At 58.2% G+C, this 24,798-nt stretch overlaps 1 protein-coding gene across 8 annotated transcripts; it reads left to right on the top strand.

Moving 5' to 3' along the window:
• Nucleotides 1-1,829: 1,829 nt before the first annotated feature.
• On the top strand, nucleotides 1,830-24,277 carry HPS1 (HPS1 biogenesis of lysosomal organelles complex 3 subunit 1). 8 transcript variants are annotated; one of them, XM_084904082.1, is made up of 20 exons: nucleotides 1,830-2,097; nucleotides 3,115-3,219; nucleotides 5,074-5,190; nucleotides 9,093-9,230; nucleotides 9,391-9,533; nucleotides 9,899-10,007; nucleotides 10,256-10,416; nucleotides 10,932-11,031; nucleotides 11,615-11,710; nucleotides 11,790-11,862; nucleotides 13,300-13,355; nucleotides 14,404-14,571; nucleotides 14,659-14,838; nucleotides 15,710-15,807; nucleotides 16,345-16,479; nucleotides 16,557-16,622; nucleotides 17,583-17,727; nucleotides 20,938-21,051; nucleotides 22,972-23,054; nucleotides 23,579-24,277. In XM_084904082.1, exons 3-20 carry the CDS (start codon nucleotides 5,074-5,076, stop codon nucleotides 23,739-23,741), a joined length of 2,145 nt encoding a protein of 714 aa, XP_084760208.1. In that variant the 5' UTR covers nucleotides 1,830-2,097; nucleotides 3,115-3,219; the 3' UTR covers nucleotides 23,742-24,277. The 8 variants fall into 8 exon arrangements, 6 of the variants coding, with proteins under 6 accessions (XP_084760208.1, XP_084760207.1, XP_084760206.1 ...); XM_084904081.1 differs by having other exon boundaries at nucleotides 3,106-3,219; XM_084904080.1 differs by lacking the exon at nucleotides 3,115-3,219.
• Nucleotides 24,278-24,798: the final 521 nt, after the last annotated feature.

Genomic DNA, 24,798 nt, shown 5'->3' with positions numbered 1-24,798 from the left:
GGAACAGACTGAAGGATCTCAGAGGGAAGATGGGGGTGGGTGAGTGGATAGGAAGAGGTCAACTAAAGAACTTGTATGCATATATTCATAGTCCACTGGCAGAGACAATAGGGTGGTGAAGGCCTGGGGCGGGTGGTGAGGGCAGGTTAGAAGAGGTCAATGGGGGAAAAGGGGGTACATATGTAATACTTGCAACAATAAACATTTTTTTAAAAAAACACATACACGTAATGGGAGAAAATTTTTGCAAATCATATATCAAATAAAGGACTTGTATCTGGAATATATAAAGAACTCTTACAACTAATAATAAAAAGAGAATTAACCCAATTTTTTAAATAAGCAATGGATTTGAATAGACATTTTTCCAAAGAAGACATACAAATTGCTGCAATGCACATGAATAGATGCTGAATGTCATTAGCATTAGAGAAATACAAATAAAAATCATGAGATGCCACTTCACACCCTTGAGGATGGCTAAGTTAAAAAACGACAAGCTTTGGCGAACACGTAGAGAAATTGGAGCCCTCATACAAGGCAGATGGGAAATGGACTAGAGGGAGGGGGGTGGAGAATAAATAGCATATCCACTTGATGAGATGTATTCAATCACTGAAATGCATGCTTATGAAGGGTTTGACACAAAAGAGAAACATGGTGAGTGGAAATAACAGAAGAAGGAGTGCACAGCCCGAAGACCTAGACTATGGACCGGAGGCAGATGCCTGCAATGGGGCTCTGTGCTGTAGATGGGGGGTTGGGCCCTGAGGTGGGCTGCCAGGGATGGCAGTGAATGGAGGAAGGGGAGGAGGCATTAATTCTTGGCCCCTGCCTTTGGAGGGGAGGGGCAGAGGGGGTGTGCTCTATCTGCTGTGTCCTACACATTCCCTCAAAGTCATCCCCTATTGGGCTGCACTCAAAGCTCCTAGGAGACTCCAGGACACTGAGGGGTGACTTGGGCGGGGATGTAGTACCTTCCATAACCTTTATCAGCTCTCCCCACCTCCAGTATACACACAATTTTTTAAAAAATATATTTTATTGATCTTTTACAGAGAGGAAGGGAGAGAGATAGAAAGTTAGAAACATCAATGAGAGAGAGTCATCCACCAGCTGCCTCCTGCACACCCCCTGCTGGGGATGTGCCCACAGCCAAGGTACATGCCCTTGACCAGAATCGAACCTGGGACCCTTCAGTCCGCAGGCTGAAGCTCTATCCACTGAGCCAAACCGGCTTTGGCAGTACACACATAATTTAAGAAAATCTTGCAAACTCGGGTTCAAAACAAAGTCGCTACTGTGAAATCCTCTCTCCCTCCCCCCCCCCCCCCCCCCATGGACTAAGAAGTTCCGGGGCTGGCACTGGGGGGCAGCTGGGCCCTCCTGCAGGCGGTCCCTCCCCAGGAGGCCAGGGAACCAGCGGCTCTTGCTGAGAAGTAAAGCCCGTCAGTGGGAAAGGACCGGCTTGGAACCCGGAACCTGGTTCTCACCCAAACCGGGCCCCTCTGCAAGTGGTTATCTCTAGGCCTCAGTTTCCGCTCCGGTGACACGAAGCTAAATGGGGCTGTTCCTAGGGCCTCCACGGGGCATCGCAGGGACTGAGGCCAGGGGGAGGGCTTAGCACAGTGCGGGGCGCAGCGCTGGGGGCTGTGGGTGAGGCCCCCAATCCTTGGAGCCTCATCTCCTTGCTCCAGGACAACAGGAAGGGGATCGGGGTCTGCAGGGGCCGGCGCTCCCAGCGCGGAGCAGCCCGCCCGGACCAGCGGCACCGCCCACAGAGCGGCCGGGCGGGCGGTCACGTGGGTGGTCACGTGGCCCCACCCGGAAGCGCGCCCGGGGCGGGGCCGGCTGAGCGGCGCTCTGGCTCGTGGGGCCCCCTCGGACCGTCCCGGCGCGGCCCTCGGCTGCCCGCTCCGTGGGCGGCGGACCTGCCTCGGGAGCGCGCGGCCCCGGAAGAGGGGAGCGGGCCCCGTCCCCGCCTCGCCCGCCCGTGTGGCCGGGAGCCCGTCGCTGCACTCCTCGGAGCCAAAGTTTCTGCAGCCACGAAGTGGGCGGGTTCCACCAGCCCGGCCTTCTTCCCAGGGTAGCTGCGAGGTGCGAGGGGCTCTGGGGGTGACGCTGCTGCCCGGACTGGAGAGTGCGGGGCCGATGGAAGGCTGCGGGGCGGGAGCCCCGCGGGCCCCCCCTCCCGGCCCCCGGCCCCCGGGCCGGCCCAGACCGCGCTGCGAGCGGCCGCTTGCTGGGTGGGTGTGAGATGGGCCCCGGGGTGAGGGGCGCTGGCCAGAGTCCCATCGAGGCCGTGTTCCCTCCTGAGCGCAGGGGAGAGAGAACAGGGAATGACACCGGGAGGGCCTCTTATCCGCCTTTTGGAAGAACAAAAAGAGAACCTAATGTTCACCAAGAAACATTCCCGTGCTCCTGGGAATGCGGCATGAAGCCCAGGCATGCCTGTGATGTAGCAGCGAGTCCCAGTTCTGTTGCAAAAAAAAAAAAAAAAAAATGCTGAGCCTCTAAAAGCCATTTCTTGGCTCATCCTAATTAAGCTAAAGCTTTATATTACCCCTGCCTTTTACCATCAAAATGTGAATGATTTAGTTCATCCTATTGTTTGATGAAGGGCACCTGGGGCATAAGAAGAAAGACACCCTCCCCACACACCTCCTTGTAAGGGCCCTCCTGCCACGTGACTCCCCCACTCTAACCTCATAGGGAAGTTCAGCAAGGGGTTCCCCTTCCTCGAGGAGTCTGAGGCCCTGGGAGGTTTAAGGGCCTTGGCAAAGCCAAAACGAGAACCAGGTGTCAGGTTCCTTTTTCCGGGGACTGGAGTGGGTTTGCTGACCACACGTGGCTCTGCAGGATCCACAGAGAAATGAGAGTGCTTGGGAGGAAACTGTAGGTGGGAATTAATGTTTGGGGGGCACCTGCTATATGTCCGGTTTTAATTTCCAAGGGCACTCCGATACCTGGCTGTGGGAAATGTTCTGAGCAGACTGCCGCAGAGCCAGAGCCAGAGCTGTGACCTCACGGTCCTTCACCACCTTGTCCACTCCCAGGAACTAGGACAGTCAGAACTGCTTGCCCTCATGAGCTCTCTGTTTTAAGCATTTGCAGGGCCCAGAACGTTACGCTGCTCTCCATGAGCTGGTCGCAGGGTCTGTCCACTGCAGCCCTTTCTGAACCTCTGGCTGACTGGAAACTGCTGTGCTCCGTACCAAGGTAGATAATTCTGCCATACCTGGGGCAGCCGGAGGCGGGAAGCACCCGCTCTGAGGCTGAGGGAGCTGGACAGAGCGAGGCAGGCAGTGATTGAGCTCTCCCAGGCTCTGCAGAGCCCTCTCCTCAGCCCCTGAATTCACCTTTGCCTACTCTCTCCGTCCTCCCTTGCATCCAGGCAGTCATCAGGGTCTGCTGCTGTGTCTCTAGGCTACACTTCTCCTGGCCTCATTATCCCACTCCAGGGGACCTGCCTCCATAACCTGACCTCACCCACCGATGGCCAGCACGCCCTTCCCACAGCCTTACCAGCCTACAGGGGCTCTGTGCTGTGGGCCACAGCCTTGATTCCATAGCTCACCGTACCCCAACCCCACATCCGGCTGGCCTGGGAGTCCCCGCGCCTCTTCCAGGTCCAGATGCCCTCATCCAGCAACCTCTTCGCACTCCGTGTTCTCGCAATCCCTGCCTGGTGCTTAGCGATTCCGTGAGGATGGGCTGGAGACACCTTGAGGCCAGGTGCTCTGCGTTAGAGTTGATAAACCAATTGGAAATTTGGAGGGAATTCAGTAAGGACCCCTAAGCTGCTCAGATAGGGGATCCTACGTAGAGTAAGAGTCTGAGACCTCGAGACTCTATGATCCCATTAAGGAAGCTGGGCCTCCACTCATGGAAAACTCAGCTTCCTTCCTAACCCGTGTCATGTCTTAGCACACGTGCGACGTGATCACGTCCGTGTGGCACACTGCGGTGCATGAGGAGGTTTGAAGTTCCTCTCTGAGGTTCTGAGCTGCACCCACCAGCCTGAGAGATCTGGCCTTCCCAGGCTTGGGTGGGCTTCTCCAGGGTCGAGAGGGTTGACGTCTTGCTGCACCCAGGGGGCCAAGGCACAGGGCAGGGAGCTCCGAATTAAGAATCGACCAGCTGGTGAATAAGAAAACACACTTTATATAAATAAGCCTTAAAATGTGTGGCACGAAGGTACATGTGTGGGTGGCGGGGGAATGGGATTCAATGGGGCCAGAGACACGGACTCAGCAGCTAAGCAGGTGTGAGAAGGAACGTGGACAAGGTCAGGCAGCCTCTGTTTTCCGCCCAGAGCAAGAACGTGTGAGTGAAATTCCTGTAGTGCTGAATCCAATCCTGATGGGCTGTTCTTTGGTTTGAGGAGAAACACACCTCTGGACTGCCCGGAGGGAGGTTCAGCAGCCGCCCTCTGTCCCAGCACAGGCCCTGTCTGCCGTGCGCCCCGGGACTGCCTGCCTCCCTGTGTAGTGGACTCGTGTCCAGGTCGAGAGCTGGGACCTTCCTCACGATTGGTCCCAGAGGCCCGGGGGTCAGAAGACCCAGGAAAGAGCCCCAGCCGTGGTGTCAGACAGGATCCCATCTCTGCCACTTGAAGCCGTGCCACTGGGTGCTCTGTAAGAGGGAAGGAACGGAAGGTGTCTGTCTATTTTTTTTTAATATATATTTCATTGATTTTCCACAGAGAGGAGGAGAGAGGGATAGAGAGCTAGAAACGTCAATGAGAGAGAATCATCGACCAGCCGCCTCCTGCACACCCCCCACCAGGGATGTGCCCACAACCAATGTACATGCCCTTCAGTCTGCAGACCCGGAACCCTTCAGTCTGCAGACCTACACTCTTATCCACTGAGCCAAACGGGTTTTGGCAGAAGGTGTCTGTCTCAGCAGGTGGCTGAGAGGGCGTGAAGAAAGAACGCCAGGAGGCCCCGGCCATGGTGCACCATATGGGCTCAGTAGATGTTTGCTGGGGTCACGGTCCTCTTCCTCACTCAGGCCAAGCTGAAGGATGAGGGGGCCGGGAGGCAACCCTGACCTTGCTTCTCCCGGCAGATGAAGTGCGTCTTGGTGGCCACAGAGGGAGCAGAGGTCCTCTTCTACTGGACAGACAAGGAGTTTGAAGAGAGTCTGCGGCTCAAGTTTGGGCAGTCGGAGTATGAGGGAGAAGAGGTGAGTGTGGGATGGACGGGAGGGGACAAAACAGAACTACCAGGAGGACGGGCGGCAGGAGAACCTGCCCACCCTCCAGGGCTGGGCCAGAAACTGTGTGTCTTCGCACCTCCCTCCCCTTCCTTCCCCCAGAGCTGACTGGCTAAGTGAGGGCAGGAGGATGTAGAATTGTAATCACACAGCAGGGAAACTTGATCTTACCCTTTTCTTTACTTAAAAAGTTTAGCATCATCTTAACACGTTACTTTTTATGACAGCTATATTAAGGTATAATGGACATACTGTAATCTGAACATGAAGTGTACAATCTGATATGCTTTAATATGTACATGTCTGCAATTCCATCCAATCAATAAAATGGACAGTATCCACCATCCCCCAAATTTGTGAGCTTCCTTCACCTCCCCCCTCTAGGCCAACCACAGATCCGCGCTCTGACATAATAGCCCAGTTTGTATTTGTAGACCTTTACAATGAAATCTTGCCGTAGATACCAGGCTGGGTTTGGGTTTGGGTTTGGTTTTGGTTTGGTTTTGGTTTGGTCTGGCTTCCTTGACGCGGCCTGACTGAGACTCCGCCCCTCTTGCACTGTGTGTGTCTCAGCAGTTCTCCCCCTTCCACGGCTGAGCCGTGGTCTGTTCTCACCCTGAGCCACAGGTGGTTCAGCCACGTACCTGCTGGTGGGAGCAGCATGCGGGATGTTTCCAGTTTGTACTTCCATGTAGAGCAGCTTTCACTGGCTCGTCAGGGAAATCCCTAGGGGAGTGTGGCTGGATCGTGCTGGCGTGTGTTGAACTTTTTAAGAGGCTGCCGCCCAGCTTTCCTCACAAGGTTGTGCCATTTAACAGTCCCCTGGTAGAATGGAAGACTTCCATGCCCTCGGTAGCTGCTGGCCCCTCCGTGGTCACTCTTTGTAAATGTATTGAGTCTCTCTGATCGGTATCTTACAGAAAGTGACTTTTCTATTAATGTAATTTGTTCATGACAGAATCTCGTTGTGTGTTAATTTTCATTTCCTTAATGACTAATGATTTTGTGTATCTTTTCATGTGCTTATTGGCCATTCTTATATCTTCTTTAATGAACTGTACAAATCTATTGCCAGTTTATTGGGTTGGTTGTTATTTTTATTGAGTTTTGAGAGTTTCTTAATGTATTGTGGATGTAAATCCAAGGAGATAGATGTTTTGTAGGTATTTTCTTCCAATTTGTGTCTTATCTTTGCATCCATTTTGATAATTTAAATTTATCTTTTTTTTTTTTTTTTTTGCTTTTATGGATCATGCTTTTGATGCCATATCTAAGAAATCTTTGCCCAACCTAAGATCACAAAGAGTTCTCCTGGTATTTTCTTCCAGAAATTTTATAGTTTTAGGTTCTATATTAGGTCTAATGATCCATTTTGAATTTTTTTAATATGGTATCAGGTATAGATTAAAGTAATTTTCTTTTTTGCATATGAACATTCAATTTTAAAACTCAGATTATTATTTTTACTCATATATTTTCCTCTCTACATTTTATTTACTTTACTTATTTCAATATATTTTCATTGACCTCAGAGAAACATCAATGATGAAAGATCATCACTGATCAGCTGCCTCCTGCAGGCCCCACACTGGGGATTGAGCCCGCAACCCAGGCATGTGCCCTGACTGGGAACTGAACCAGCAACTTGTCGGTGCATAGGACAATGCTCAATCTACTGAGCCCCAGCAGCCAGGCGGTGTGGCTTAGCAGACCTTATATATAGTTGGGATCATGCCATGTTTACAGTTTTATTTTCTGTTTCTTTCACTTACCATCATATCTAAAGCTTATTCCATTTTGTTAAATATTCTCAAAAGCATAAATGCTCTTGGAAACATATTCCTGCGTATGAATAAATGCATGCATTTATTTAACTATTTCCTCAATGCTGGCTTGCATAGCACTTCTAGTTTTCTATAACTATTACTGTAGGGAACTTGTGCTTGAATTTTACCTCATGTCTTACTACTTCCTTGGGATGGATTCCTAAGAACAGAAACCATTCAAAGAGAGTGTGCCACTCTGCAATTCTACCCACTAGTATGAGAATGTCCCTTTACACTCGGCTACACCAAAGATTTTTATCTCCTCCCAAAAATTCTGGCTACACCTGCAGAAAAAACTACTATTTTTAACATGAATTGCTATACACACTCTAGATTTTTAAGTGACTTTCCTATTAACATAATTCATTCATGACAGTTCTAGAAAATTATGGCACGTGAATAATTCAACATTTGCCTATCTGGAAGGATATTCAGACAAATATGAATTGAGAACCTCTTATGTGCCGGTCTCTGGAGGCAGAGCAGTGAGACCTTGCTCTCACGGACTTAGGGGGCAAAAAGGGATGACATACAGTGAACCAAGGAAGCACCATGAGTTCAGGGAGTGATGGATGGTCAGAAACGCTTACACCAGGTGTGAGATGGGGAGTGACTGGGACAGGGTGGCCTGGGCGTGGTTGGGTGAGAGGCTGTCTGAGTTGGGACCTGAATGATGAGAAGCAGCCACTGTCTAAGCTTCACCGGCAGGTTCTGCAGCCGCTGGGCACAGACCTTGGCTCCTGATGTGGAGGACATTGGGAGAAAATCAGCCGCGCGCTGCGCCCAGCTCATACGTTAATGCTGCCCCCGGCCTCTCGCCAGCGGCCTGTTTTGCTTCTCCTGGTGAGGGCTTCCTTAGCTCCTTGCAGATCTCACCAGCTCCGGGTCAGGACCCTGCCTTCTCCACATTGCAGTCAGATCCGGCATCAGCTGGGGCCGGCCAGCGTGCTCCTCCCTTCCTTGGGTTCCAGTGTGAATTTCAGCTGTGGTCCTTCCGCTGGCCTTATCCCATTCTATTCACAGATTCTCTACTAATGTGTCCTCCTCTTTTTTGTTTTGTTTTTTAGTTGGGATTGCAGAGAGAATGAGTCGGGGGAGAGCTTATGAAAGTAAAATTATGCTTGTTGTGGAAACAGGGGAGGAGAATTATATAAAAAGTAGGAAGAATCACTCACAGGTCCCTCTGTTCAGAAGTAATAAATTTAACAGTGTTGACTTTTTTAATATTTTAATGCTTTTTATACAGTTTAAGATACAGAATATTCACACCTTTAAAAAAAACAAACATATATATGTTGTTATTGATTTCAGAGTGAGACAGGGAGAGGGAGAGAGAGAATCATCAGTAACGAGAGAGAATTATCGCTGCCTCCTGCACGTCCCCTACTAGGGATCCAGTCTACAAGCCTGGCGTGTGGCCGGACAGGGCATCGAACCGTGACCTCCCGTTTTATGGGTGGGTGCTCAACCAGTCGGACCACACTTTCGTTTTGTTTTGTTTTAAACATAACATTGTATCAGAGGAATGTTCCACATCGTTGAAACACTCCACTACTTTAGGTGGCTGTCTATTCTTCCATCATTTAGATGAGCTGTTATTTATTTAATGCCCCTCTGGCACTGGACACTTCCCTGTCTCCCAGTTGCCGGCTACTGTGAACGATGCATCAGTGAACATGTTCGCACCTGGGTCTGTGCCCGCTCTCTGACCACTTTCCTCGGCTGCATCGCCCCCCGCAGGCCCCCCCTGCAGAGGGCCCGGCTGCGCTCCGTGCTGCCAGTGCTCCTCCAGATGCCCACGTACCGCACACTGGAAACATGGCCGCCTCCCTTCGCGTTCCCTTCCGCCTTCAGGGCCAGCCCTTCCCGGCCTTCCTAACCGCACCCAGGTTTGGAGGCAGTGTCTTTCCGCCCCCTCGGGTCCGAACAGTGACACCCTCCCGGCAGGTCTAAGGCCGTGGACACCCCTGGTGGCCAGGCCGGCGCTGTCCGTTTCCCTGTCCCCTGGTCTGGCACACTCGAGCAGGGTCTTCTCCCCTCTCGCAGCTCCCGGCCCTGGAGGACCAGCTCAGCACCCTCCTGGCCCCGGTCATCATCTCCTCCATGACGATGCTGGAGAAGCTCTCCGACACGTACACCTGCTTCTCCACGGAGAACGGCAGCTCCCTCTACGTCCTTCACCTGGTGAGCGTGAGGCCCCGGGGCCCAGGTTCCCCTCCCCTGACCCCGCGGGCGGTCTTATCGGTACTCCCCTGCACCCGATCGCCCCCTCGCCGTTCCCCGGGGCCGGGGCCGGTGAGGGGCGCCCCCGGGGCTGGCTGACGCCAGCCGGCTGTGCCCGCAGTTCGGAGAATGTCTGTTCATCGCCATCAACGGCGACCGCTCGGAGGCCGAGGGGGACCTGCGGCAGAAGCTGCGGGTGCTCAAGTTCCTGTTCGAGGTGCACTTCGGGCTGGTCACCGCGGACGGCCAGCTCATCCGGAAGGAGTGAGTCCCCGCGGCCGGTCCGCCCCGGCGTTTGCCCAGCGCCCTCCTGAGGCCGGATAGTGTGCACCCCGCACCCCCAGCTCCTCCCTGCGCTTCTCTGGGCCTCTAGCCCGGGTCCGGTCACCTCTGCATGTGAGAGCCGGGAAAGGCAGCAGCTTTCTCAGGCGCCACCCCGGTGGTTCCTGCCCAGCAAGCACCCCTCTCCCTGCCCGGGCCATGGCCCCAGCACGGCCTCCGTGCTTCTCGGCTCCGCCTGTTACTTGTCAGGTCACAGGAGCTCCAGGGATCTAGGACTGCGCCCCGCGGTTGCCATGGGGACACCAGCTTGCTCATACCCCCCCCCCCGCCCCCCGTGCTCCCCCCAGGCTGCGGCCCCCGGACGTGGAGCAGCGCGTCCAGGTGTGGGAGCACTTCCAGAGCCTGCTGCGCACCCACGGCCGCCTGCGCGAGCGGGAGCAGGGCTTCGCCGTGGAGGTGACGCGGGCGCGGGGCCCCGGGCCGGGGAGGGTCAGGTCAGAGGGGCCGTGCCGCCGTGAGACCAGGCTTTCATCCCTCTAACAAGTGAGGGCGCAGGCCGACCCCCCCCCCCCCCCAAACTCAGCCAGGGTCCCTGCTGGTCTGAGCTCCCGGTTCTGTTCCCAAGCGTCTGTGCTCAGTGCAGGGCCGGGGCGGGGGCGGGCGCGGGCGGCGGTGACGCGCCCCTCTCCCGCCCGCGGGGCCAGGCCGTGGAGCGGCTCATCCACCCGCAGCTCTGCGAGCTGTGCATCGAGGCGCTGGAGCGGCACGTGGTCCAGGCCGTGAACGCCAGCCCCGCGCGGGCCGGCGAGGAGGCGCTGCACGCCTTCCTGCTGGTGCACTCCAAGCTGCTGGCCTTCTACTCCAGGTGAGCGCGGCCCGGGGCGGAGGCCTGTCCTCCCTCTCCCCCGGGGCCGGACAGAGACACCCTCCCCGGCGGGTCCACAGCTGCGGACGCCCCCGGTGGCCAGGCCCCGGCCCCTCCATCACCCCGTCTGCCAGGCACACCTCCCAGGCCAAGAAAACCTCTAAGACCCGCCTGTCTCTCTCCTGCAGCTTCTCACATTCTTAGATTCCTCAGCCCTCGCAGCCCAGTCTCTCTCTGAAGTCCTGCTCCGGGGAATCCTGTCTCAGACTCCGAATTTAGGACTTCCTGGTCCCTGGTGGTTCCCATTGATGGTTGTTTTTAACACAGCCAAGTTTGAGTTTTACCTGCACCGCCTTTCTCCAGAAGGCGGGGGGGGGGGGGGGGCGGGGGGATCAGCTGGCGCAGTCGTAAACTCCTTGAGGGACCACGGCCGATCTCCATAACCCGCCCTGTCCTCGTCCGCTGCCCCCCAGGGCCCTGGGCACGTGCTGACCAGCCGCCTGCTCTCTCTGCAGCCACAGTGCCAGCTCCCTGCGCCCCGCCGACCTGCTGGCCCTCATCCTGCTGGTGCAGGACCTCTACCCCAGCCAGGAGGACGACGGTGATGACACTCAGGTCTCGGGCAGCCTCTGGGCAGCAGGGGGGCCATCGGGGATGCGAGGAAAACCTGTCCGCGGGGTGCCGGCAGGCTGCTGGGGCGGCCGGGGTTCCTGAGTCTCAGTTCTGGGCTGGTGGCTGGGCAGGCCTTTCCTGCTGCTTTCTAGAAGGAGAGTTCTGTAATGCACGTGGTTAAAAGTGCGGCTTTCTGGAGTCAGGTAGTCCCCGCTTCCCCATCAGCGATGTGGGCGGGCAGATACTCACCCCTTCTGAGCCTCAGTTGCCTTATCTGTGCCGTGGGGCAGCGATGACATCCACCTCTCAGGGTGGCTTTGAGGAATAAAGGAGGCAGGGACTCTCTGTACCCCCACCGTCCCATCCTCCTGCTCGTCCGTGGTCTGGTGTCGGCGTGAGGGAACGGCAGTGGTTCTGGAGAAAGACTAGACCACCCAGACCCGAGACATGCCTGGGAAGGGAGGCCACACTGGGAGCCGGTCGCACCTGCGCCTCTGCCCAATGGCCGACTGGGAAGAGCTGGGAGTGGAGGACCGTGGGAGGAGCCCGTCAGACGGGCTCTAACCGGTGTCCTGTCCTGTCGCAGCCTTCCCCGCGGAGGCTGCCGAGCAGCCAGAACATCCCCGTGCAGCAGGCCTGGAGCCCTGGTTCCGCAGGCCCCCCCCGGAGCTCCACGGGGACTGTGCGTGCCGTGTGCCTGCGGGGGGGCGGGGGCGGGGGGGCGGGGGGAGCCCTCAGCCAAGCTGCCCCTTCTCCCCCAGGAGACAGACAGCTCCCTCCCTGAGGAGTACTTCACCCCCGCTCCTTCCCCCGGGGAGCGGAGCTCGGGTTCAGGTGAGACCTGGGGGGAGGGGGCGTGGAGCGGGGAGACAGATGCCAGGTGGCAGCCTTGGGGAGTCTGTCTGGGGGTTCAGTGGACCCCTGTCTTGTAAGGGCCTAGGCACAGACACCCAGATTTCTAGAGTACGGGACTCCGTCTGCAGCCACCCCTCCGGCTGCCCGCCTGGCTCCCGCTGGAATTCAGGGCTGGGCAGGCCACTCAGGTGATCGCTAAACTGTCCAGGACACACTGATTCCACTTAAAAATTCATTCTCTCGTATGTGTGTTCTCTGCTTCCTCTTTCTTTTTTGTAATTACTAAGTAACCAGGTAATTAAAATTAAGTAGTAATCGTTTGATTTCAAGCGCAGTGATTTAAAATATAAAGATTCAGTGTCTATAGTTTATATCTGACCTGTGTAAACCAACAGAAATAAAGGAAAAATTTACTTTAATTGGACTACTCCGGGGCCTAGGCGTCGGGATTTTTAAAAGGTCTCGTGTGCGGCCACAGTTAAAAGCCACGGGGTTAGCAGTTCCTAACTTCGGGTCCTGGGATGGGCTGCAGGGAGCCGGCCCCCAAGGGCCTGACCCCGTTCAAGTACGCTCACACCTTTCTCTGAGGCCAGGCCCACGGCTGTCCTCTCCGCCTCTCCGAGAGCCCAAAGCACAGCGGGAAGCACCCCCTGGGGTGGCCCTTGACATGCCCTCCCCTCACTCCTCCAGATCCTCCTCCCTCCCCTTTCTCTCGGGGGCGTCCGTGTTTTAGTCTCGGAGCTGTCAGTGACGCCATTCCGCAGGGCACAGAATCACAGCCTACAGAGGGCTCCAGTGCACTGGTCCATTTGTCAGTCCGGTGTGTGAGACCCAGGAGCAGACCTCCCCCAGAGAAACACGGTGATAAATGATAGTTGTTTGCAGTAAACTGAGAGAACACTATTGTTACACACATACAACATTTCCAAGGTGTGGTAGGTTCCATGGGTTTTTGTGAGATGTCCTGGGGAGGGACATCTAGCTCAGTTCCCAGCACACAGTAGGTAGGTGCTCAGTAACAGTTTGCTGATTGACTAAACAGATGGGGAAATGTGGGCCGTGTGCTGCCTCCTAGTGGCCAGTCAGTGTTACAGCCAGGAAGGGGCTGAAGGGGCAGAAGCAAGGGGGAAGGAGGGGGCTGAGGGACGTGCCCCCCCATTGCCAGGTGCATCTTCCGGCAGGTGCTCCCAGCACCGGGCCCTGGGGGAGCGTCTCTTCTCAGGCCAGGCCCTGGGCGGCTTGGGGTGAGGTGGGAAGGGCAGTGCAGCTCCAGCCCCTGCCAAGGGCTCCCCCAGCCAGGGGTGTGCGAGTAGCTGGGGCGGGGGCATGCCTGCTCCACCCGCCCTTCTGGTGTGCCGCTGCGCCATTATTTATAGTTTCTAATTATTTGTGTTATTTCATCACCTGTGGCTGCAGGTAGCACCATCTGGACGGACGGGGGAACCCCACCCACAGATGATTCCCTGATCCAGGTGAGTTTTCGGGGAGGGGATGGCCCGGGGTACCAGCTGACCTAGATGTGCAGTGATCCTTGGGGACTCCGAGGTTTACCTCTGAGTGACGCCTGCCACCTCCGGGCTGTCGATGCCAGGACAGCTCAGCCCCAGGCCGGGGTGGCGGGGGGTGGCGGGGGCAGGAGTGGAGGGAGACCTCAGCTCCTGAGAAATCCCCACTCCTCACTGGAGAGTGAAAGTTCAGCTCAATTTGTAACGTTTTTTTAAGATGAAAATGTAAATATATTCATTGTAGAAAAGCTGGGAAAGACGAAAGTAAAGTATGGAAAAGGACTGCTCTCTCTCAGGACACACACACACACACACACACACACACGCTACATGCATGTTTTTTCCTTTCCTAACGTGGCTCATTACACTTTGCCTTCAGCGTCTTCTCCTTTGTGAGGCCTCCTCAGCAGTGTGGTTGGCACTGTGCGCCCACCGCGGTGCCGTCGCTTACCGAGCAAACCGCAGCCACTGTGTCCGCATCCGCTGTTATCCGAGGCCTGCAGAGCCTCCTTACAGGGAGGCATCTCTAACGGGTTCCTCACTTCTCAGCTTTCCCCACCACAGGCTTTCTTAGGGCCTCAGTGGGCCTGGGGTCTCGCTCATGTGGTCGTTCAGTGCCTCGGTTTCCCCCGGTGGGCACTCTGAGGTGGTTGAAATGACAGACTTAAACTTTTCAATGCCTTCATCTCTGTGAAGACCTGGGGAGGGCGCCTCTTGCCCCCAGTCCACCCTTGTCTGTTTTTCCTGCCTTTTCTGCCTCTTCTCTACCCACCACCCCTGCGTGGCATCCAGCCCTGCCTCTGGGCGGAAAGGCCCGGAGAAGCTGAGGGAGAGGCAGACGTTGGAACGGGCACAGCGCGGGGACGGGAGAGCGGGACTTCCTGGAGCTGAAAGGCTCCGGCTCCTCGCGGCTCACAGGGAGCATGGCGAATGGGCCCCTGGGGGTGGATCCAGGACGGGGAGGAGGCCAGCCGGGCCCCCCGCCCCTCCCACCACAGCCCCTCTCCCTCCACAGATAGGAGAAGACACACTCCAGACGCTGATCCCCGGCTCTCCGGCGCCCTCCTGCCCCAGACGGATTTTCCTGGATGCCAGTGTGAAAGAGGTGTACTGCCCCATGGTGCCCCACACCATGTACTGCCTGCCCCTGTGGCCGGGCATCAACATGGTGCTGCTGACCAAGGTAGGGGCGCCCCACCTGCCCGGGCCCGGGCCTGGGCCTGCGCGCCGGCCCCTGCTGCCGTCCCCTGCCCGCTGCCTCTTCCCCCAGAGCCCCAGCGCGCCGCTGGCCCTGGCCCTGTACCAGCTGCTGGACGGCTTTTCGCTGCTGGAGAAGAAGCTGCGGGAGGGGCCGGAGGCCCGGGGCTCCCTGCGCTCCCACCCGCTCCTCGGGGACCTGCGCCAGCGGATGGACAAGTTCGTCAAGACCCGCGGGAGGCAGGAGCTTCAGGTGAGGCCCCGGCCCCACAGGCCTGCCTCCGGGGAGGGGAGGGGCGGGCCGGGCGGAGGGCTGTCAGCCCGCCTCCGCCCACCACGGGGCTGCCATCCTGCTCATCGTCAGGAAGTTGTAGCAAAAACTTCGGCATTGACATTTTCAGAGCGTGTTTAAGTAAGTTTGGCAGAACACAGGTTATAATTCCCGTTTTTTAGAGGAGGGAGCTGGGGAACTTAGATCTCAACTTGGCCAGGATTACTTGGGGAGCCAGAGCCCGCCCAGGACTCAGGAAAGGCCGTCTGTGCCCAGCGCCCTCACTGGGGGGCAGGTCTCACGCGGCCAATTGCCCCCCCTCACCCCTCCTCCACACACACACACACACACACACACACACACCCTGGTGGCTTAGAGACAGGGTCGGGGCCTGGGGGAGGGGAGCCCAGCAGGAAGTGGGGTGGAGGCTATGTCACTGGCTGCGTACAGTTGACCTGGAATTGGGCAGAAGGATTGGACTGGAGGAGGCCGAGCCCGTGAAGCCAGACCCAGGCCCAGAGTCTCCACCGGAGCAGCCGGAAGCTGCTCAGTGTCTCAGTGACACCGGCATCGCGGTGGCGCTGCCTCAGGTGCAGGGTCCTCTGCAGGGTGACGCCCAGGCTCCTCTCAGCGTCAGTGCCCCCTCCAATCACTTACCTGTCCTGGCAGCATTGGTGTGCGTGTCCGTGCCAGCCAGGCAGTGGGCCCAGCACTTGGCCCACGGATGTGCTTTTGAAATGAGCACCTGCCAAGCGAAGAGCATGGTGTGCAGCGGGTGCAGAGAGCTGGGGGTCCTCAGGAAGCCTCCCGAGGAAGCCCTCGGAGCCTGGCCTCACTGAGGGAACACCACCAGGAGGCTGACCAGTCCCCTGCCCCTGCCCTCCTGCAGAGCACCTGGCAGGAGTTCAAGACCAAGGCCTTCTCCAAAAGTGACCCCGCCTCGTCGCAGGAGTGAGTTGTGGGGTCTGGGTGGGGGTGCAGGTTGGACAGAGGGGCCAGTTGCCTCCAGGCCAAGAGGGGGAGTGTTCAGGAAGGTGCCTTTGAGGGGACGGGGTCCTGGGAGAGCGGGTGCAGCTGCGGACGCCGGAGGGAGGTTTGGGAGCAGATTGGCTGGAGTCTGGGTGCAGGCCCACGAGGACCCAACACCAGGGACACTCTGCCTGGGTTTCGGCCCAGCTTCAGCTCTGCTTCAGTGCAGCCTCGAACCCGTTACCCCTCTCTTTATGGGGAAATAAGCCATGACGTTGGACCCAATTCCATGAACTGCGTCCAGGTGCATGGAGCTCCATGTTGGGAGACCCTGGGGAGGAAGCTACTCGGGGCCCAGGAGGGTGAGGCGCGCTCCATCAGCCGCGTCTGCCATCAGTGCAGGGTGACCGTGCAGGACGCAGTGCTGTCCCCGCTGTGTCTGTCAGTGCAGGCCCGGGTAGCCCCCAGGGCCAGTGCCTTCTCCCGGGCCCCGCCCTGTGACGCCCCTCTCCCGGCCAGGCTGCTTCAGCTGTGCGGGAAGGTGAAGCGGCAGCTCTGCGCCATCTACCGCCTGAGCTTCCTGGGCTCGGCCCCGAGCCGCGGGGGCCCGCAGCTGGCCCGGCACCTGCAGGACCAGGTCCAGATGCTCATGCAGTGAGTGTGGGTGCCCTGGGGGGCCGGGGTGGGAGGGGGCCCACGTCCCCACACCCCTGCTCCCTGCCCTCCCACAGAGAGAAGCTGATGGACTGGAAGGACTTCCTGCTGGTGAAGAGCAGGAGGAACGTCACCATGGTGTCATATCCTCACGTCTGAGCCCCGCGCCCCCCCGGGAGCCGCCCCTGCCCGCCTGTCCCTCCGCCTGCCTCTCTGAAAAACAGGCAGCAGTCCCAGGTTTCTGTCTGCAGGAGCGCCCCAAGGCTGAAATTCCAGCAGCCCCTGGTGTCCCAGAGTGACTTCGTAAGAGCCTTAGCGTTCACCCCTGTCGGTGGTGTCCCACCAGCAGAGTGGGGACGGGCATTCCTCCAGGGGCGGGGGTGCTGGGGACGGGTCGGTGTGAGAGCCGTGTCCTCCTCCTCGGAGGTCACGGGTCACAGCAGAACAGGGAGGCTCTGAGAAGGCCTGCACAAACGTGTTTTAGAAACCACGTCCCAGATCTGTTAGGCCCTTTTGTTACGGACTGACCACTAGTTGTACTGAGCATTGATCGTCCCTGGAACGTGGTATAAAGCAGCGTTACCTACGTGAAAATCTCGGAAGGGTCTGGTCTCCAGCCCCCGGCAGCGTCTGTCTCCAGAGTGCAGGAGGGAGGGCCAGCCACTGCCCACCAGGGGGTCTGACCCCAGCCTTCCAGCCTCTCGAGGTGAGAGGTGAACAGACACGGTGAGGTGTGCGGGTGGCGGTCAGCTAGGCTCACCCAGCACCCTTGTGGCTCTCCTCTCCGCCAGCCTCATCGTGTGAATAATTTAAATGTGTCCCTTGTGAAAATCATAAAACATGAACACACCGTGTTCCTGTTGCATCTAGAGCTCCCCATGTTAACTGTGCCAACGTCGGGGATCCATTGTACTTGCATCTTAGGACTTTCTGGGGTTTGGGTTTGGAGGTAAAGAGGGGTCTGGGAGAGAGTTTCCCAGGGGTTCACTGGGAGAGGGGCAGCCCTGGCCGGCTGCCTCTGGCTCCACTGCTGAGCCCAGGGAACCGGGTCAGGGACAGCACCTCCCTGGCTGTGGCTTACAGCACCTTGACTCTGCCTGAACCTACCTGGAGGACTTCCCGGGCCTGGTGCACTTCATCTACGTGGACCGCACGACCGGCCAGATGGTGGCCCCCTCTCTCAGCCATGGAGAAAGGACCTCATCGGAGCTGGGCAAGGGGCCCCTGGCTGCCTTCGTCAGAACCAAGGTAACCGCTGCCCATCCGGGCACTTCACTGCCCCGCGGACAGGACTTGCTGGCCTCGGCCCTGCCTGGGAGGGATGGGGCTCCTGGGGTTCTGGAGCTCACCCACCTAACCCCTGCTCTTCCTCTGTCAGCACCTATCCTAACCCCGCAGGCACCTCATAGCAGCTTGTCTGTCACCCCCGGGCCCTGATCAGCCTTGCTCAATGCAGGGGGCACCTTCCTGGGTGTTGGCTAATATTCTGGATTAAACAGAGGCCAGGGGAAGAAGTGGCCAGGGCTGGCCCCCGGGGGCTGCCATTTATAAGTGTCCAGTAAGTACTGCTTGTTGAGTAAAACAAAACAAAGAAGAAACACAGCTTAGCCAACCTGACTGTCAGACCTAAAGCTAGATGGCTTCTGCTAAGGAAACATTCTCTGGGGATTCTTTTATTCTCTTTAACTGACTCTTCTTCATGGCATCTCATACTCAGAGTCGGGAGAAGGGATGACCTCGGTCACCTTCTACACTATGTGCACACAGAGACACACCCACTTTTCCACCCAAGTGAGGTGTGGCCCAAAGGCTCAGAGCGGATGGGCGTCAGGGGGCCTGTGCCGAAACCCTGTTCCCACCGTGTGGCTGGGGTGCTGCTCAGCCTACGTTCTGTTTCCTCGTTTGTGAAAGAGGATAGCGGCACTATTAACACATATTATAGACGCACATACAGGACGCAGCACCGTGTGCAACACAACAGAGAGAACTGACTGCGTATTTGCCGGTACCACCATCACCACCACCATCATCTTCTCCGTCTCCATCCCTCTCTCCAGAGATAGTCGGGCTCTCAGGGTGCATTTATTTCCTCGTTTTCCTGTGCAGTTTGATGTAGTTGAGCGCTTTCTGTCTATGCAATTGTGTTTACCACATTTTCACTTTTATGTCGGTGCATTTCCGCATGGCATTAATTCTTTATAAACATGATTTTTAACAGCTCCACAACAGTCCATCACGGGAGTGTAACATAATTTACTTAGCCATTTCCCCGACGCCGAGCATGGAGATTGTTCCAGGCTTTGGCTGCTATAAATAACTCCGCGGCGCACACCTGTGTGCATCCGTCTTTGTCCTCACCTCTGATTACTTTCGCGCCGTGGATTCCCAGAAATGGAATGACTAAGTCAAGTGGGAGGAATGTTTTTAAGGTTATTGATACATGTTGTCAAGCTGCTTTCCTGAAAACACAGCAAATCCGTGCATTTGTTTGCAGATTTAATTAGACATTGCGTTGTGGTCAGGTTCGGAGTGGATCCCGGGTGCCTTCCACTCAGGCTTTCAGTGAGAGGGCCCATCGGGCCTTCCCCCAGCCCAGGCTGTCCCCGCTGCCGCCCCTCAGCTCACAGCAGCGTCGGGACGTCCTGGAACGAGGCCAGAGAACGTGGTGGGACCTACGTTGCGTAGTCCGCGGGCACATTCCCATCAGACCCCTTGGTGGGCCTCCTTAGGACCCGGCCCCCGGAGCAGAGGTGCTGGGTCAGGGTGCCCTGCGAGCTCAAACACCTCACCAACACCTTCCCAGCCTAGAACCCACGTCAGAGGCTCCCAGCCGGGGAGAGGACCCGGGAGGGGCAGCCCTAGACGGCAGGAGGGGTTCCAGGAGGCCACCCCTTGGTCTCCTCCTGTGTTGACATTGTCTTTGGCCTGAATGGTGCATTCACTCATTTATAGCCGGAGTGTCTGGTAACAGGATATGAAGTGCTTTCGCATCTATTTTATCATCACGGGAACTGGAGGGGTAGCCCAGCCAGCGGGAATCCGTTACTGAGCTCTTGCTCCGAGCCGGGCTGTGCCTGGGCACCGGGGAGAGAAGAGCAGTAGAGTCAGCTCCTTCTCCTCCGGGTACTTCCTGCCCCCGGCGGCTCTGCCCCTGCCCCTGCTGCGGGGAGAGGGCCACCGAGGCTGCCCGCTGTCCGTGGTGCCAGCGCTGCCCTCCTCAACCCCCATGTGTGGTCTCTGATCAGCTCTCCTCCTCTCCCCCCAGGTGTGGTCTGTGATCAGCTCCCCCCCTCCCCCCCAGGTGTGGTCTCTGATCAGCTCCCCTCCTCTCTCCCCAGGTGTGGTCTCTGATCAGCTCTCCTCCTCCCCCCCCCAGGTGTGGTCTCTGATCCGCTCTCCTCCTCCCCCCCAGGTGTGGTCTCTGATCCGCTCCCCTCCTCTCCCCCCCCAGGTGTGGTCTCTGATCCGCTCTCCTCCTCTCCCCCCCCAGGTGTGGTCTCTGATCCGCTCTCCTCCTCCCCCCCCAGGTGTGGTCTCTGATCCGCTCCCCTCCTCTCCCCCCCTAGGTGTGGTCTCTGATCCGCTCCCCTCCTCTCTCCCCAGGTGTGGTCTCTGATCCGCTCCCCTCCTCTCTCCCCCCAGGTGTGGTCTCTGATCAGCTCTCCTCCTCCCCCCCCCCAGGTGTGGTCTCTGATCCGCTCCCCTCCTCTCTCCCCAGGTGTGGTCTCTGATCTGCTCTCCTCCTCTCTCCCCCCCAGGTGTGGTCTCTGATCAGCTCCCCTCCTCTCCCCCCCCAGGTGTGGTCTCTGATCCGCTCCCCTCCTCTCTCCCCCCGAGGTGTGGTCTCTGATCCGCTCTCCTCCCCCCCCCTCCCCCCCAGGTGTGGTCTCTGATCCGCTCCCCTCCTCTCTCCCCAGGTGTGGTCTCTGATCAGCTCCCCCCCTCCCCCCCAGGTGTGGTCTCTGATCAGCTCCCCTCCTCTCTCCCCAGGTGTGGTCTCTGATCCGCTCCCCTCCTCTCCCCCCCCAGGTGTGGTCTCTGATCCGCTCTCCTCCTCTCCCCCCCCAGGTGTGGTCTCTGATCCGCTCTCCTCCTCCCCCCCCAGGTGTGGTCTCTGATCCGCTCCCCTCCTCTCCCCCCCCAGGTGTGGTCTCTGATCCGCTCCCCTCCTCTCTCCCCCCAGGTGTGGTCTCTGATCCGCTCCCCTCCTCTCTCCCCCCAGGTGTGGTCTCTGATCAGCTCTCCTCCTCCCCCCCCCCCAGGTGTGGTCTCTGATCCGCTCCCCTCCTCTCTCCCCAGGTGTGGTCTCTGATCAGCTCCCCTCCTCTCCCCCCCCAGGTGTGGTCTCTGATCAGCTCCCCTCCTCTCTCCCCCCAGGTGTGGTCTCTGATCCGCTCTCCTCCTCCCCCCCCAGGTGTGGTCTCTGATCTGCTCTCCTCCCCCCCCCCCCCCCCCCAGGTGTGGTCTCTGATCCAGCGGGCGCGCAGATACCTGCAGAAGGGCTACACCACGCTGCTGTTCCGGGAGGGGGACTTCTTCTGCTCCTACTTCCTGTGGTTCCAGAACGAGACGGTGGGTGCGGCTCTCCTCGCCGGGGACTCCCGTTCCTCTCTCCGGACGGTGCGCAGGCTGTCCCTTCACCCTTCTTGTCCCCGCTGGAGCTCACAGATGAGCACAGCTGATTGAGACCCAGAACTCCGAGGTCCCTTTCCCACCAGCTCTGCGACCCTCCACCCAGCTGCTGTTCAAGGCAGTGTTCAGTACCTTCAGGTAACGTATGAACAGAGGGACGCATGCCCCATGTGAGAGAGGCCGCTCAGATCGTGTGTGTCCTCGGTGATGCCCCAGCATCACCCACTGCACGTACACAGCATGGCACACCGTTGTTCCCATTGTGCAGGTGGATAAACTGAGGCTCCAAGCAACGAACCAGCCTGCCCAAGGCACAGCTGACAGTATAGCTTGGGCCTCTTGCCTCTTGGCTGGTTCTCTAGACCAGTGTTTCCCAACCTTCTCTCATGATGAGAATCACCTGGTGGAGTTGTTAAAACACAGATTCCTGAATCCCAACTAAGAAGTGCTAAACTAGAATTTTTGAGAACATATAGGTAAAATTGCATACCTAACTTAGTGCTCTGTATATAAAATCTGTCTTAGAGCACTAGTTAAGTATACAATTTTACCTATATGTTCCCAAAAATTCTAGTTTAGCACTTCTTAGTTGGGATTCAGGAATCTGTGTTTTAACAACTCCACCAGGTGATTCTCATCATGAGAGAAGGTTGGGAAACACTGCTCTAGACCTCACTGTGACTGCAGTGTATGGACATGGCTGGAAGGTGGTTGCCTCTGCTGTCCCCGTGTCTTCCTCTCCCTTCCTCTTTAAGCCTCCCTCCCTCCCCCTCTAGTTCTCCTCCCCTCCCCCACCTTTTCCTTCTCTGTTTCCCTTTGTTTTCTCCTCATTTGTCACCGTTAACCATTATTCCAGCTTCCTAAAGGCCATTCTTCTCCCCCCACATGCCCTCGGTCCCTGTTCTCCTGTCCCCCTTGTCCCCTTGTCCCCTTGTCCCCTAGTCCCCTACTCTCTCTCTGCTCTTGGCGAGAGGCGACCCTGAGGCGGCGGCCCGTCCCTTTTCTCAGTGAAGTTGTCGGAGTGTCTCACCACCGTTCTCACAGCCGCACAGCCTGTGCGATGGGTGAGGCCGGCATCTGACCCAGTCTGCACTGGAGAAGCTCACGATCTGGAGACCAAGCCCCACGCTGGTCACGAGGCCATAGGCGATGCCGCCAGAGCCCAGGCTCGGCTCTTTTGGCCTGCAGGCTCCCATCTGTGTCTCAGAACCTCCTGGGTGTGGATGACCAAACTGCGGCCCGCAAGCCACATGCGGCTCTTTGGCCCCTTGAGTGTTCTAACGCCACTTCTTCAAAATAGACTCCCCCAGACCATGGTATTTTGTGGAAGAGCCACACTCAAGGGGCCAAAGAGCTGCATGTGGCTTTCGAGCCGCAGTTTGCCGACCGCGGGGCTGAGGTAAAGCCGAGGGGGAGGAGGCCTAGTGTGAAGTCCAGCCAAGTGTACCTACCTCCTCAGTGCTGGGCAGGCCCCGTGCCTGGGCCCGGCACCCAGTGGGCGCCCAGTGGACCTCCATTCCCGCCCCCTCCCCGTACGACCCTGAGAGTCCCCGGTGCCGTCAGAGACGGGCCTTGGGGAATGCTTTGCTCTTCGTGGCACCGCCCAGGGCACCTCCCAGTGGCCCTCCTGACATGTGACCCAGCTCCTCATGTGCCAGGCTTGATGCTCGTAACTTCATACCCATCGTCTCTGCTGCTCGTTGGGGCTTTTATATCCCCATTCGCAGATGGGAGCAGTACAAAGAGGTCCGGGTCTTCCCAGCACCAGGCACACACCCGGCAGGGCTGAGCCCGGTGTGTCTGGCCCACACGTTCCTCCCACCACACCCTCGCTCTGAGCCAGACCTTCCTCCTCCCCAGGGGCACAAACTCCAGATAACCGAGGTGCCTGTCCTCTCCGATGACGCGGCGCCCGTGGGCATGCTGGGAGGAGACTACTACAGGTGACAGATCTGTGCTCCCGGCTGGGGCCGCGGGCGCACAGAGGTTGGGTGATAAGTAGCCGTTCCCACATGGGGGAGCAGCTTCTACCTCAAGGTGCCCCCGCCCCCCGGGAGCCTCTAGACCCCTGTGGGAGGCTCCTCACGATGAGAAAGGGAGTGGGAAGCATTAGGGTTCCTGCCCATCTTGCCGTTGTCACCCTCTTGGCAGCCTTTGCAAACAGCTGTGCTGGGGCCCCGGGACTTCCCTGCTGGCTCTGTGGCTCTAATTAGGATGCCGCCGTCCGCAGGCCCCACCCAGGATGGGGGACTGGAGGGATGGACTGAGGCAGGCTGGGGCTGGCCTCGCACGGTGAGGTCAGCAAGGGAAGACCTGCTGGCCTGGTGCTGGCACTGGTGAGGGGACTGTCTGCAAGGCGCCAGAGAGCCCCTGGCTCCGGGGGAGGGTCGGGGCGGTGGGGGGAGTGCCGTGGCTGCTTCTGAATCCTGTCCCACTCTCCCCCTCCCTCCCCCCACCCCCCCCACAGGAAGCTCCTGCGCTACTACAGCAAGGACCACCCGGCCGAGGTCGTCAAGTGTCACGAGCTGCTGGCCCTGCACCTGTCGGTCATCCCCGTGGACGTGCTGGTGCAGCAGGCGGGCGAGCTGGCCCGCCGCCTGTGGGAGGCCTCCCAGGTCCCCCTGCTCTAGGCGGCCGCAGTGACCTGCTTCTCCACCCCACCCACTCCGCCCACCACAGAGCCGTCCGCCTGAGGACGGACAGGCCCGGGGCAGCTCCAGGGCTTCTTTTATTTCTTTTGTTTGTTCTCCTCTGTTCCCTTCTCCCTACCCCCACCCCACCCCAGGATTTCTTTAAAAAAAAATACCCCACCTAAAGCAGCCTCCAGGCCAGGCAGTGACCAAACCCCCAGAAGCTTCTGTCTGGAGGAAGATGGGGCCAGGAGGTTCCTTTGCCTCTACCACAGCAGTGGCTGCCGGTCAGAGCTGCCCCCGTGTATCTCAGGAGACGGCGTGTCTGAGGACGCCTATCCTCCGCCTCTTTCCGAGGCGGGGAGAGCTCCCTGGGGAGGCTCGTTCCCTCCCCAGATGACAGGTGCTCCCTGGCTGGGTTCCAGCTCTGCCACTTCCTCTCGGCAGCTCTGAGTGGGCTCCCCACGTGTGGGCGACAGCCCTCCCTTTCCGGGTGTGTGTGAGGGCTGCTGGGCACGGGAGGAGCTCAATAAATGGTCCTGTCCAAGCTTACGCGCCTGTTCCCTGGGCCTTCTTGGTGCCTAGAAACCCTGGCAGGTCCTGGCCTCTGGGTGCCCACAGGGCTCCTGCTCCTGCCCTAGCCCCACCCAGAGATCCAGGGCCCCCAGGCCTGGAGGCTTGTCAGAGCTCCCAGGCGATCCTGGTGGGCCCAGGTTTGAGAACCAACGCCCCGGGGTGCAGCCTCCAGCTCAGAAGCTCCCACCCCGGGGGGCGAAGACCTCGGAGGAGCTGCAGAGGTCAGAGGTCGGTGCCCAGCACACAGCGCGTTCCGCAAACCGAAGCCCCTCCTGAGAGTGCAGCCTGGAGCCAGGACTCATGCCCAGGCTGCTCTTTCCTGGCAGGGAGCAGCCTGAGGGCACAGGTGCTACAGAACCAGAGCCACACCCGGTCAAGGTGCTCAGAAGGGGGCCGGGAGGGACAGAGCGGGAATGGACTGCGGTCCTTTCTGTGCCTCCGTGAACGGACATTCAAAACGCTGATTGTGGAAAACAGAAGA

The sequence above is a fragment of the Pipistrellus hanaki genome (assembly GCF_964339955.1).
Source record: "Pipistrellus hanaki genome assembly, chromosome: 14".
NCBI classification, from domain to species: Eukaryota; Metazoa; Chordata; class Mammalia; order Chiroptera; family Vespertilionidae; genus Pipistrellus; species Pipistrellus hanaki.
The sequence above is the reverse complement of the archived record's forward strand: the minus strand, read 5'-3'. Positions and strand labels throughout refer to the sequence as shown.

Excerpts from the sequence above, each read along its gene's own strand:
- HPS1 (XM_084904079.1), top strand. Across the intron at positions 5,191-9,092 it reads CGGAGTATGAGGGAGAAGAG|CTCCCGGCCCTGGAGGACCA; the intron begins GTGAGTGTGGGA and ends CCCCTCTCGCAG. Across the intron at positions 11,032-11,614 it reads ACGACGGTGATGACACTCAG|CCTTCCCCGCGGAGGCTGCC; the intron begins GTCTCGGGCAGC and ends GTCCTGTCGCAG.